The following is a 15,086-nucleotide window of genomic DNA, read 5'->3' as shown; positions in this document are numbered from 1 at the left end:
ACATAATCCTACATTTTATTAAGAATTAAACGTCCTTTTTCATTCATGTCACTTAGTAATGCATTAAATTAAGCGTCAGTGGCATTTAATTGGATTGTTTTAGATGGATATTCAACACACATTAAGAGCTTAAACAATTCCCCAACAATGAATTCCTAATTTACAGGATCCAATCTGGATTGGTCACTGGGATCCGAGGTTCTGTTTTCCTAGCTTTGGGACTCGTGCTGGAACCCACCTCCACGGAACTTCTCTCTAGCAGAGTGTGAATTGAATTAAATTCAGACTGAATTAAATTTCCTAATTTAATTCAATATTCAAAACATACACTTAATATTTATGTTATGAATATTAATACAGGACATTGGTTTATGACATATGCCTCTGCTTAACTCTCAGAAGTGTGCTGCTGGCTAATTTCAGAATATTCTTAGTAGCATTCAAGGAAGAAAAACACACAATTTTTAATGGGTAATTAGACAGATATTCAATTGATGCCTGTCATGAAATGGTAATTAACCTTCTGCCTTTCTTTCACTATTTGATTAGCGTGTCATCACCAATATAAAAAAATCACATCCAGCCGTATACAAGTGATTTAAGTGGAAAAATTACTCATACCTAAATTCAATTCCACATTAATTATGCGATAAATATCCTAGGGCTTAAATAATTTATATTGCCACTATTTCAGCTGCATCTATAATATTTTAATATTTAAGTCTTGTACAAAGCAGCCAAAAAAATACAAAGAAGAGCTGAAAGGAAGGAGTTCGAAAAATTCTTTCTAACTAAGGATGATTTCAAGAATGAAAAAAAAAAAATGAAAAGCACATATGTTTAAAGAAAACCCCCCACACTAAAACCCATCTTGTAATTTGCATTTAAATGTGTATATATACCCAGAGTTGGGTGGCATCTAAATTTAATAAATTTGTTATTAAATTGCTAACTGTTAATTAATAATACTATTGTATTATTATTACAGCCCTAAAAATATAGTAATTTATACCATTTAATTTATACAATGTATATTTCTTTGCTATGCTTTTGCTTTTATTATCTCTAATAGAGCTTTATTATAAGTTAGAGTTAAATTTGACAAACAAAACTAAAAATACAATAAAATATTCATATTAATTATTATGATGCACTATTTTAAAAAACAAACAAACGGAAAAGCAGTTTACAAGTAGTGCTTGACTTACAAAAGTTCATTTAGTGACGGTTTAAAGTTACGACTCTGGAAAAATTGACTTATGATCATTTTTTACACTGTAGCATCCCCGTGGTCACATGATCAAAATTCATATTTATATTTATGATGGTTGCAGTGTTCTAGGGTCATGTGATAGTCCTTTTGCAACCTTCTGACAAGTAAAGGCAAGGGAGAAACCAATTTACTCAACAACCGTGTTACTAATTTAACAACTGCAGTGATTCGCTTAACAAATGTGACAAGAAAAGTCGTATAAAATGGGGTACAGCTCACTTATCAAATTTCTCACTTAACAACATAAATTTTGGGCTCAGTTCAGAGGTGGGTATTCAGCAGGTTCTGGAGAATCGGTAGTAGTTCGGAGAACCGGCAAATCCCACCTCTGACTGGCCCCTCCCCCATCTATTCTCTCTCCCGAGTCCCAGCTGATTGGCTGGATCTTCTTTGGTTGCCCTGCACAGGAGAACAGAACTGGAAAGCAGGTTAGTGGGATGGGGAGGGAATGGAGGTTTTGCAGTAACCTTCCCCTGCCACGCCCACCAAGCCATGCTCACCAAGCCACACTATGCCCACTAAGCCATGCCCACAGAACCGGTAGTAAAAAAAATTCAATCCCACCACTGGCTCAGTTGTAGTCGTAAGTTGAGCACTACCTGTAGTAAATCATGAGCTGATTTCTCCTCGTGAAACAAGGCTTCCCTGTGTGACCTCTCAAAATTGCTCCAGAAAGTCCCTCAGTAGTAAATACCATTTCACGAATGAACACATACAAAATCCAATAACCTTGTTCATGATATGGTTTACTTCATCAATATAGCTTACCTTTTTGAGTCTCTTACAAGGACAACGGATCTTAACCTTCTGATTGCAATTCTGACAACATTCCCCTAGGTGACATACCTCCTTACATCGATGACCACAAGGTAGCTGTAATGTCAGAGAAAAATACATGTGTCTGGCACAAAGTATAAATGCTCGTTTTTGCTTACTTGCATTGGTTGGTTATTATACTTAAATTCCTTGTATTTTGAACCAAGGATGTGAACAAAATTTCTATACAGTTCATTTTTAATGCAAAACTCTTTCCAGGCTCATACCAAGACAACGATGTAGATTCATCCATGTAGTCACCAAATGTTACCAAACCATCACTTCAGAATTTACTATTCAAATCAACCCACAGATTCTTTTTCCCCCTTTAGTTTTTAGAATGAAAGTCATTGGATGCATTTGTCAAGGAGCATACATAGTTTAAAGCAGTGGCCCCCAACCTTTTTTGTGCCACGGCCCGGTACCGGCATCACAAAATGATCCGCGGCCCGATACCGGCATCAGCACGCATGGCAAGGCGAGCCGAGCGACCGGCCAGCCAGCCGTCCCCCGCTTCTCCCCGCCACCTTCAACTCCTCCTTTGTACCTTTGTCGATGGGCTTCGGACGGTCGCGTCGCGCTCGCCTTGCCTTGGGTGCTGAAAGAATCCTCGCCCTTAGTTTTGTTCAAGCCGCCCCCTTCAATGAAACTAAGGCGCGAGGATTCCTTCAGGACCCAAACACCGCTTTCCAACCGGAAAAGCTCACCGGAAGCACTTTTTAATCGAAACAAGATGGCGGCAAACCGGCGGCCCGGTAGAAAATGTTCCACGGACCGGTACCGGTCCGGGGCCCGGTGGTTGGGGACCCCTGGTTTAAAGGACTTCAGATCACTTTTGAAATCTGCTATGGTGCTACTGATCAATTTCCAATGCTACATTAATATCTACTGCCATTAATAGTTTAAAATGTTTTTTCTTTTTCTTTTAGGGTTTACCTCCTTGGGGCACTGGTTTTTGCAGGAACACAGCTCTTCTTTTTCTTCTGCGTCAGCATTAGTGATTTTTCTGAAGAAATAGAAATCAATGGTCATCCATAAAAAGAGAGACAAAATGAACAGCAAGACAAGTTATTCATTGTCTTATTTTCAGTTGACCTTGTCAACGTTGAACGGAAAAAGCAAATGTAAAACAGATGAGGATTTTTTTAAAAAGGAGACTGAGTTTGAACAATCAAATAAAACCTGGTCCAGTGATTTAATATCAGATTAAGTGATAATCTCATGAGAATAAAATAAAGAAATTTTATACGGCAAGATCTGAAATGCTTACTATATCTCAAGTAAGTTTTGGGGGGGAAAATGCTTTGATTCAAACCAGCCTGATAATTAGGATAAACTGACCACTAACTCAGCATGCCACAAAATAATAGTCCTAGTTTTAACCTTTAAATCTAATTTTTCAGGCCTTTTATATTTGAAACGTAAGCAGAAAGCAAAATGAAGTCAGAAAGACAGATGAGTCAGCCAGTACAAAGTGCTAGTGCAGTAAAATGACAGTTCTTTTTTTACTTCTTTTTGTATATCAAGTTGAATCAAGACTGAAGGAAGATCCTCAGAAATTGGTACCTCCATCTACCATTCCAAACAGCTGCCCCTCCAAAAAAAAAACCCAATAAAACCAATTTGGACCAAAGAGCTTGAGCCACGGTGGCACAGTGATTAGAGGGCAGCACTGCAGGCTACTTCTGTTGACTACCGGCTGCCTGCAATTTGGCAGTTCAAATCCCACCAGGCTCAAGGTTGACTCAGCCTTCCATCCTTCTGAGGTGGGTCAAATGAGGAGCCAGATTGTTGGGAGCAAGAGGATGACTCTGTAAACTGTTTAGAGAGGACTGTAAAAGCACTGTAAAGCTGTATATAAGTCTAAGTGCTATTGCTATTGCTTAGGATGGGGTTGGGGGAATTAAGCCTGGCTGACATTCCAAATAGACCTATGTATATGTATATATCACTAACCCTGATGATGTTACTTAGTTAGGGTAATGAAATATCTGCAAGAAAACAGGCAAGCTCTCAGACCTATCTATGCACTATTTGTTTGCAAGTCTTCTTCTTCATCTTCATCATCGTCAACTGCAGCTGCCCATCCTAATGGGCAGCCTACAAAACATAATACATTAAAACAATGAACACATAACAGATAATCGGAGTTGGAAGGGACCTTATAGGTCATCTAGTCCAACCCCCCGCCCAAGAGGGAAACCAATACTATTTCTGACAAATGGGAATCCAATCTCTTCTTGAAAGTCACCCAGGCACTCTCGGCATCTCTTCCCTTTTTTCTTCACCCAAGGCATGTGATCCTGTCCATTTAACCGATAATCAGAGTTGGAAGGGACCTTATAGGTCATCTAGTCCAACCCCCCCGCCCAAGCGGGAGACCCTACACAATTTCTGACAAATGGCAGTCCAATCTCTTCTTGAAGGTCTCAAGTGATGGCGCTCCCACAACTTCCAAGGGCAAGCTGTTCCTTTGGTTGATTGTTCACACTGCCAGAAAGTTTCTCCTTATTTCCAGGTTGAATCTCTCCTGGTTCAGTTTCCATCCATTATTCCTTGTCTGGCCTACAGGCGCTTAGAAAATCGCTTGACCCCCTTCCTCCTCTTTGTGGCAGCCCCTCAAATATTGGAAGACTGCTATCATGTCTCCCCTGGTCCTTCTCTTCACTAGACTAGCCAAGTCCAGTTCCATAAACAACAAGACAATTGGGACTAACCACTATTTAAACATCCCATGGGTGCAGTTGCCTCCCACCGGAAGATTCAGACTGTTTATTTAGAAAGAGAAGGAAACTGGTTTGTGTGTGTGTGTGTGTGTGTGTGTGTACCCTCATCTCAACACAGCAGCATAGAAACTAAATGAAAACAGCTTAATTACCAAACGTTGAAACAAACAAACAAAGGTCATTTAATTACGTACATGCATTCAATATACAGGCTTGTCAGTTTGCAGTGACATTTTATTCGGATCATTTGGGCACAGGGCGGACATTCTCCAGGATGGCATGGCAGAGGGCATGCATGAGAGCACCCAGCTGGCCGTGGCTTGGAACATCCTTCTTCACACTGAGAACATTCTGGACCGGCCTAGTAAGACAAGCAAAATGTGACTTATAATTTATTTGCTTTTTAGGACTATCCATCCGTTCATTTAAACGTATGTAAGGATGCTTGGTGTGATGACCCAAAGGGGCATGGCACAAAGGCAACACAGTCAAATAAGCAAGAAGAGTTCTCTTTATTATCTCCAACTTTGCCCAGGTTACCTTTGGCTGGAGAAAAACTCTCCCAGGAACAGCCTTTAGCTGTGGAAAATTCAATCCAAAACAAGGTACGCACAAACTGTAACCAAAAAAATCCAAACAAAGCTGCAATAATTAGCTTGTCAGCAGGAAAAGGAATTTCAGACTTGAAAGCGCGGCAAAACTCACACAGTTGGGAAGATGCCAGGAACACAGAGAAGTCACAACGATACAAGATAAATTCACATTTGCTCCCAACAACTTGCTATGTGCAGCTTCCTCTTTTATATACTATGTTCCCAGCTGCAGCTAATGAAGGGAATGAGGGCCCTTTCCTCCCCTGTAAGCCATGCAACTCATGTTGCTCCCTTCTCCGTTCCTCCCTGCGTGCCCTAGGATGAAGAGGGGGTGGGCCTGGATCTTCCTCAGAATCCCCTCTGCCTTGCTCTACCTCTGCCCTGCTCTGCCCAGCTGGACTTTGCCCTTCCCCGTTTTCTTCCACAATCAACGGAGGCACACTCCCGCTCCCTGTCAACTGTTCAGCCTCCCCCTCCAAATCAGATTCTGACAGGGGCATGACACTTGGCCCGCTCAAGTGACAGAAAGTTAATACAGTATATTGGCTTGAAACCAACACACAGACACACACACACGACTTTTGTTCTTCCTGTAACCTCCTCCCTGAAAGTCACTCCTAAAGAACCATGGGTAGGGAAGAGCCTCCTGTGCAGTGGTGGGCTGCAGCTGGTTCGGACTGACTCGGCCATATCGATAGTTACGACCAGGGGTGGGATTCTACCAGTTCGCACCTATTCGCTAGAACCGGTTGTTAACATTCTAAGCAGTTTGGAGAACCGGCTGTTAGAAGAAATTACTGGCCTAATCCTGTAAGGAAGGCAGGAAGGAAACATTCTGGTGTTGCTTACAGAAACTGCCTCTCCGTTAACCCTTTTTACATTCTTGGCAGGACTAGACTTCCTGTCTCAGGAACTTCTCTGGAGTTTTTTTTCCCCTCCTTTGCTGGTACTTTGCTTGTGTGGAGTGACCATTCAAATTTACAATGGCACTGAAAAAAGTTATTTATGACCATTTTACTGTTGTAGCATCCCCACAGTCATGAGAGGCCAGGCGAGGAGATGCGTGCCTCGATGTGAGTGATATTGAGTTGGCCACACCCAGCCAATAACATGACCAAGCCATGTCCACCCAGTCACATGACAACCCAGCCACGCCCACAACCTAAGCCACTCCCACAGAACTGGTTGTTACAAAATTTGAATCCCACCCCTGGTTACAACCAACCTCTTGGGCCCGCCATCCCACCCTGTAAATCTCACATTCTTACTTGCTCGCTCTGCCCTTGCAGCCCAGCTGCTTTCCGCCCCCCCCCCCCTCGCCTGATCTACTCACACCCTGGCTTCCACGCACAGGAATTCCCTGTGGTTTTGCAGCCGGGCTCAAGCGCAGATGGCGCTCGCAGGCGCGCTCGCAGTTTCGGTTCTGCACTAGGTGAACCGGTTGTTAAAACTATGTGCAGCCCAGCTCTGCTCCTGTGGGATCTAAATGAGTCTGCAGTTTTAATGAAGGATTAAGCAAGTTGAGTAGAGAAAGAATGTTTTCTGTTTTTTTGGTTTTTTTTTCATATTAAGCAGTCGCCTGGGTGTGAATGGCCTCTCAGGGTGACAGGTGAGAGGGGCAAAGCACTCGGAAAAGAGTACTGTGGTTCAGCAGGAGATAGCATCTTTTAAATGCCCAGCCCATTTTTTAAATTCACAACCAAACAGAGCTAGTCTGCATTGAAAAATGTAAGAGATAATTAGCATAAGAGCTGGCAAACACAGGAGCCAGAGCAAAGAATGGCTAATGTTAATCTCAGAAAGGTTTAAGGAAGGAACTGGTTGTCTGATTCTAACTGTGGCACTTAAGCACAAAGCCAATGCATTTGCACTGCTTTTTTGGGGGAAGAATAAAGAAAAGAAAAAGCAGCAGTAGCCAAAATAGAAACAATCTAAATACTGTTATTAGGTTCAACGATTATCAAGTAGTGTTCTATTATCATCTGCAAATCTGTATCTTCATTACTATTGGCATCTACCAGCAGAATACTTGGTAAAAATTCAACAAATTGAACCTTCATGATCCCAAGCAAGCTAAGTGTTGTATCTTATGATTCTTGATGAATATATTTTTTTTCCTTTTTATGTACACTGAGAGCTTATGCACCAAAGACAAATTCCTTGTGTGTCCAATCACACTTGGCCAATAAATAATCCTATTCTATTCTATTCTATTCTATTCTATTCTATTCTATTCTATTCTACTCTATCCTACCCTACTCTACTCTACAGATTTCCATTCAGTATACACAGAGACAGGGCTATACTTAAGTAGATTTACAATCCTATTTAAATTACTGCATAGATCTCTGCCATTTTAAATACCTCTCTGATTCATGCGTTCCCTGTCTGATGCCACCACCGTACAACAAGCAAGAATGAAGAACATTATTCCAAATTGTATTCCATGCATTTCCCCAAATGTTACTACTATTAGAAAGAATTTTACATTGAGGGGCTCTGTGCAACACATATATAACCTACTTATAATGTAATGCGCCTGTTAAAAAAGCTCTGGTTTTATCATGAAATCAACTGTGTTTGCCACTGAAAATATTACTTGCCTTTTGTCTGTCATTGTTGGCATCTGTTCCAGTAACGGTGTGGCATTCTTTCAGGCAGGTATGATTCTGACAATCAAGCCATCTTCCACAGTCTCTTTTACAGGAATACGGCCCTGCAGTATGACACGGCAATGGGCTTATCTGAAAGATTAAAATAATTACTTGAGGGACACTGTAAAGAACCTTCAATGTTAATTCTACAAGCTTTCATACAGGACACATTAATGCATAACATTAACATTATTTAAGACATGTTGCTTCAGTCATGGATTCTAAGCAGTTTACAACAATCAAACCATACTTATTAAGGTTGATCATACAGTCAGCCAAATGTTTAGACTGGATTTAATATTTTTATCCACCTTTTGAGTCCTACCCAGGACATGGGAAGGGCAGTTGTTGTTGTTGGATGATGTTAAAGCTGTAATCACATATAAATTGTTTGAATTATATTATTATTATTATTATTATTATTATTATTATTATTATTATTATTATTATTATTATTATTATTACTACTACTACTACTACTACTACTACTACTACTACTGCTGCTGCTACTTAATAAAGGCTGCCTCTCCAATAAACTCTAGTACAGTAGAAGGCAACTGCAACAACGACACTATTAAAGTCAACCTCTTTAACACATTCTTTGGCTCAGTATTTGTAAACAGTAATGGATCATGCCCAGTATTTCCTAGTTGAACCACAGACAACTACAACAATCTAATACATATCGATTTTACAGAAGACATTGTTGAAAAAGCACTGCACAATCTAAAACCATCTCTATCTATTGGACCGGATGGAATATGTGCCTACTTCTTAAAAAAGCTACCCACTGCCATAGTCAAACCTCTAAGCATAATCTTTGAAAAATCTTTCAGGACCAGCTCCTTGCCTAACCTATGGTCACAAGCCACGGTCATCCCCATCTTCAAAAAGGGAGACCCCAGCCTAGTTGAAAATTACAGACCAACCTCTTTATGCTGCGTCACCTGTAAAGTCATGGAATCAATTATTAACCAATCCATCATCCTCCACTTAGAAACAAACAACCTACTCTTTAATAAACAATTTGGTTTTGGAAAAAACTATCATGTAATCAGCAACTCTTACACTGCAAAAACATATGGACTACACAACTCGATCAGGGCAAACCAATAGATGCAATCTACATAGACTTCTGTAAAGCCTTTGATTCAGTGGTACATGACAAACTACTCCTAAAACTAAGGTCTTATGGTATCTCTGGACACCTGCATTACTGGATAGAAGCATTCCTGTCAAGCAGACAACAAATGGTCAAAATTGGGAGCGTCCTATCAAATTCTGTACCTGTCAACAGTGGTGTCCCCCAAGGCAGTGTTCTAGGACCAACTCTTTTCATACTCTACATAAATGACCTCTGTGATCATATCAAGAGCAACTGCATTCTCTTCGCTGATGATGTAAAGCTATTCAATACCACAGACAATACTGCTACCCTTCAAAAAGACCTCGACTGTGTATCAGAATGGTCAAACAAATGGCAACTTCAAATCTCAACAAATAAATGCTCTGCCCTACATATTGGCAAAAAAAAATCAGAAAATAAAATACAGTCTGAATAGTCAAGACCTTGTTGATGATCCAAACTCCGTCAAAGATCTTGGAGTACTCATCTCAAATGACCTAAGTGCTAGAGACCACTGTAACTACATAGCCAAAAAGGCATTAAGAGTTGTTAACCTAATCTTACATAGCTTTTTCTCTGGTAATATTACACTAATAACTAGAACATACAAAACATTTGCTAGACCAATATTCGAATACAGCTCATCAGTCTGGAACCCACATTACGTATCTGATATTAACACAGTTGAGAAAGTCCAGAAATATTTCACAAGAAGAGTTCTCCACTCCTTTACTCGTTGCAGAATACCTTATGCCACCAGACTCGAAATTCTAGACCTCGAAAACCTACAACTACGCCGCCTTCGGTCCGATCTAAGTATAGTATATAAAATCATACATTGCAATGTCCTACCTGTCAATGAATACTTCAGCTTCCACCATAACAACACAAGAGCACATAATAGATACAAACTCAAGGTTAACCGCACCAAACTCGATTGCAGGAAATACGACTTCAGCAACAGAGTGGTCAATGTCTGGCATACTCTACCTGACTCTGTGGTTTTTTTCCCCAAACCCCAAAAACTTTAACCTTAGACTGTCTACTATTGACCTCACCCCTTTCCTAAGAGGTCTGTAGGGGGCGTGCATAAGCGCACCAATGTGCCTACCGTTCCTGTCCTATTGTTTCTTTTATATTTTTCTTATTTTTCTTATATGTATCCATGTATTCATAACTATGTTTTTACTTATACCTTTTATCTTGTAAGCAATTGACAAATAAAAATAAATAAATAAAAATAAATTATTGTGGTACCATACATTTCATGCATCACTATCCAAAGAAAACTGGTTCAACTTTTGATAAGGATGTTACTACACATTTCATTAACCTAGAGTCCTAGACAAATTATTTAGAATCATTTCATTATGGATACAGAGCAATGCAAAGAGACAGATTTTATTTTTCAGCACTCTAGCACTCATTTTTTGAAAATTCTGTTGCTCATGAATAAATCTTTCACCTGAGCTTTTGCAAAAGAATACAACATGATGAATTATTGTAAAAAAAATCCTTAGGATTTTGAAAGAATAAAAACTAGAGGTTGGCCATCAATGTTATCAAAGTCTTTTGCTGTGGCTAATGAAATAAGTGGTTTCATTCTGATGCTGTTTGAAGCTACATTATTAATCTCAAATTATCAGCTTTTTCTTTCACCAGAAAATACTTTTTCAGCAAGATGTATTCATTTTCCTGTAAATTTCCTTCTGAAGTTGGTCAGCACAATCACCAGTACTTATTAGACAACTACCGTACATTTATGAATGTAATAGGATTGTGATACTCATTTGGTTTTGGAATGTTAGTGATACAAGCATCATTAAAATAAAGTGGCATAATACTAGATTTAAATTCATTTATTACAAAAATCTAAAATTATGCAAAACGTTAAGTACCGAACCGGTAGTATAACACCAGTTGAATCCCACCCCTGCCTGTAGATATTGTTCCATTTAGGAATATATGCTGAGTGTGGTTGGTCATCAACACTTCACAATTCCTTGTCAAGATCTGGAAGAGTGATTATAGTTCAGAATTCTTATAAAAAATAATCTGAAAGACAGAGTAGGAAAAAAAAACAGAGATAGACGCCAAACTAAGTTATTAAATACAGAGGAAGCTTATGAAGACAGCAGCCAATAGGAATTCTAATTATGCTAGAGATCAGGTGCTAATCTGAGAAGGAATAAGGAAGAGAAGGAAAGTAAAGGGCAAAGTATAAATGGAAAAAAGAAATATAAATGGCAGTAGCCTATTCAGACTATTAAGAAGGAAGAGAGAGTCTTGTCTATTAACACAGTGGCCCCCAACCTTTTTTGAACCAGGGACCGGTTTCACGATTATTTATTCTTCCACGGATCGGTACCTGAGTAATGCGAGACTCCACCGCCATCGGGACGGCTCTTCGTTCGAAGCCGCCCCCTCCTTCGACGAAACTAAGGCGCGAGCACCCAAACGCCGCTTTCCAAGTGAAAACCTGGAAGCACTTTCGAACCGAAAACCCGGAAGCGCCGTCGAAACAAGATGGCGGCGCCCAAGCTTTGCAGCCCGGTAAAAAATGATCCACGGACCGGTCCCAGTCCGGGGACCAGTGGTTGTGGACCCCTGTATTAACATATAAGCATGCCTGAATCAGTTATGCTCAATCTCTCTATCTCTCTCTCTATCTACAGTATCTATCTATCTATCTATCTATCTATCTATCTATCTATCTCCATCTATCGTCTGAATTTTACCTGGAAACTTTGTATTTTATTTTTCCATCGATACATTAAAGTAATATTACTATTACTTCCAGAGTTTCGTGAAGTTCCCTCCCTCACAGCATTTGGGAAGACCATTTTATTTTGTTGGTCTTTCAACTCTAATTAAACGTTAATTGGCATTGTTGCCTTATAAATGGACCAGCTGCAGCAGCAATAAAACAATGTTCTCCAGTGGCCGTGAAGATATAATGCAGTACAATTTTAAGAGCAGATTGATCAAAAAAGGCGGAAATCTTTTCATAATTTCTAAAATTCACTGAAATGCAGCGTGAAAGATTTAGTTCAAAATTACTGACCCTGTTTCATCTTCTGACATTCTGAATAGACATTACTGCAGAACATTCTCTAATCTGCTGCACTCTTGTGCATGATTTTTACCACAGGTGGTCCTCGATGTACAACGGTTCATTTGGTGACCGTTCAACATTACAATGGCACTGAAAAAAGCGATTTATGGCCATTTTTCGCACTTAGGGCTGTTGCAGCATCCCCATGCTTACTTGATTTACCGGCGGGTGGCTTGGCGACTGACTCACATTTATGAATGTTGCTGTATCCCATGGTCATTTGCGACCTTCTGAGAAGCGAAGTCAATGGAGAAATCAGATTCACTTAACAACCGTGTTACTAATTTAATAATTGCAGTGATTCACTTAACAAATGTAATGAGAAAAGTCATAAAATGAGGCAAAACTCAATGTTGTGGTCCGCCGGCAGCCTGCGGAGATGGCAGCAGAGTCGGACAGTGGGGAGGAACATGGGCTAGTCCGGGAGTCTGGGGAAGACTCGGACAAGGATTCTGCGTCCAATACAGAGATGGGGCCAGGGCCATCTGAGAGTTATGTGCTGACTCCGGAGCCTCCAGAATCTGACAGCAGCAAGGCAGAGGAACAGGGGGAACCTGTTAGCAGTGTGTGCATGCGCAGAGCTGACAGAAGGCAAGAACAGTTAAGACAAAAGGAGCGACTCGGGAGTGAGGCTTGGAGGTGATTGGCTCTCCCAAAAGACATAAAGGAGGAGCAAAGGGACAGGAGCCTTTGCAGGAAGCAACTTTGTTCGTACCGGTCAGTTTGAAACCTGAAGCTCCGTGTTGGCTTTGTGCTCCGTTTGGCCTTGTACAATTAATTGGCAATTTAGTCGTTGGCAGCATTTCAAGAAAGATAAAGGTGTGTGCTTATCAGACTTATCCCGAAGGACTTTGGCAGATTTCTGTGGGACTATTTACAAACTGTATGAGACTCATTATGGGCTGTGAATGACTATAATTCACAGCCGTTGGAATAAAATTAAAAACAATTTGAGACTAAGGTGTGTTTGTTAATGTCTCAGGAAGCCTTGGTCAGAATACTTAATAAGTTTCTCACTTAACAACATAAACTTGGGACTCAATTGTGGTCATAAGGTGAGGACTCCCTGTATAGAGAATATTTGGTGTAATAGTTTTTTTCTGCGACACATCCCACTCCCAACTCTTAATGTCCACCTCCACTCATATCCAAAAAGCTTTTGTCTTGATCCTTCCAGACATCACATCATCTGCAAATAGCAGACTACTGGAAAGCTGAGTTTCAATCCACATTCCTGAAACATAATCCACCCTTGTTCTAAAGTAACAATCTATTCCAGATGTTCTAGTCCATTATTAATGGTGTTTTTTTCCAAACCTGAGGGGTCTGAATATATGAAGTTGTTAAGATATTTCTTACTAACCAAAGCCCATTTTTATTGATATTATGATGATTAAATTAGCCTTAACAGTTTACATTCCTGCCAGTCTACATATGTTTTCTAAAATATACATACATCAGAATGAGACATCTTGTGTAATCACCAAAAGCATAACATTTTGGAATGTTAATTCTCTTCAGACCTCCCTGTCACTTTTTTTAAAATCCGCTGTTATTTTGCAATAAGAAATTATACTTAGATGACTGGCCAATTACAGCCTTATGGAATTCAGTTCATCAAAATAATCCCTTTTTACTGAAGGACACTGATCATTATTCTACTATCAAAATTCAAAAATGGAAGCATGTTAAGTTTAAATGTTTCCTTAAAGTTGTGTCATGTAATCTTTCTGCTTAGCTTGGGGAGTGGTGTTACCCATGTACCAGGCTCCCAGAAATACACACATAAAGACTGTTAAGGAGAGAAAAGGAACAAACTAGAAAGTGACAGGAAAGATCAGAGGTGTTGATTCTCCATAATCCACTAGGTCCATGACGGTTGTTAGGAATCTGTCGACCAATTAGTTGGGTTGGCAATATATAAACCAACAATGTATGCTTGTAGCTTTAAGACAAAATCACTGTATTGATTTATACTATATTCCAATTGGTTGATTATATTGCGAATTACCATAACAGGGAGCTAGAGATCATAGCTTGCTCTCTCTGACATTCTGTCTCTCTGACATTCTGTTGCTATCTAAGGTTCTCTGTTGTATTTATGCTGTGTTTATACTTTGATATCTTTGTTTACTGTAAATGACAAAGGCAACTGGTACAAAGACTTTGTAATTGGATATTCTTTGGACTGTGAAACATATATGACCTGGACAGTTTATTGGACTGTGCTATTTCTTAAAGTAAACTTTAACTCAATTCAGTGTAGCTGTGGCTGAATAATTATTCATAACTACTTTCATAAATGCTGCCATGTGCATATCCTTGTTACTCAAGGGTTATTCTGTACATATCATAACAATGGTGAACCTATGGCATGCCATCTCTGCCAGCACGCGAGCCATCACCCAGATCAGGTCCACTGAGCATGCGCACGCGCCTCCCTCCAGCTGATTGTTGGGTATCTGCCGTGCATGCGCAGGGGCGCACAGTGCGGTGTGCACGTGGGCATGGGAGAGCATGGGGGTCATGCGCACATGCACAGAGGCACAAGGAGAACATGGGGGGGTCACATGTGCATGGGCACGGGGGGTCGCGCACGCATTGTGTTATGGGTGCAGGCATGCGTGCGCCCACTTTCGACACGCAATGACGAAAAGGTTAGCCATCACTGTTATAATCATGTGTTGTTAAGGTGTACTGCGTGTCTGGCAACCTCTTTATTTATAGCAGGAAATAAATTAATTTATTCCTAGTATTTGATATTAAAGCCACTCTTCTGGTCA

The 15,086-nt window shown here is 40.2% G+C and overlaps 1 protein-coding gene and 1 long non-coding RNA gene across 2 annotated transcripts in view; one reads left to right on the top strand and one right to left on the bottom strand.

The window, feature by feature from the left end:
• Positions 1–15,086, bottom strand: part of NFXL1 (nuclear transcription factor, X-box binding like 1) — a 72,927-nt gene that overhangs the window by 15,473 nt on the left and 42,368 nt on the right. The window contains exons 16-19 of the mRNA XM_087963632.1: positions 8,012–8,152; positions 5,010–5,176; positions 3,026–3,095; positions 2,042–2,146 (exon numbers count right to left, since the gene is read on the bottom strand). Coding sequence (XP_087819758.1) covers positions 2,042–2,146; positions 3,026–3,095; positions 5,010–5,176; positions 8,012–8,152 — 483 coding nt within the window. The remainder of the gene's footprint in view (positions 1–2,041; positions 2,147–3,025; positions 3,096–5,009; positions 5,177–8,011; positions 8,153–15,086) is intronic.
• LOC148130756 (uncharacterized) overlaps positions 1–15,086 on the top strand; it is a 109,973-nt gene that overhangs the window by 81,311 nt on the left and 13,576 nt on the right. The window lies entirely within an intron of this gene.

This window comes from Notechis scutatus, chromosome 4, assembly GCF_049901735.1.
Source record: "Notechis scutatus isolate UNSWTSFEM ecotype Mainland chromosome 4, rNotScu1.2, whole genome shotgun sequence".
NCBI classification, from domain to species: Eukaryota; Metazoa; Chordata; class Lepidosauria; order Squamata; family Elapidae; genus Notechis; species Notechis scutatus.
Note: the sequence above shows the minus strand (reverse complement) of the source record. Positions and strands in the feature narration are given on the sequence as shown.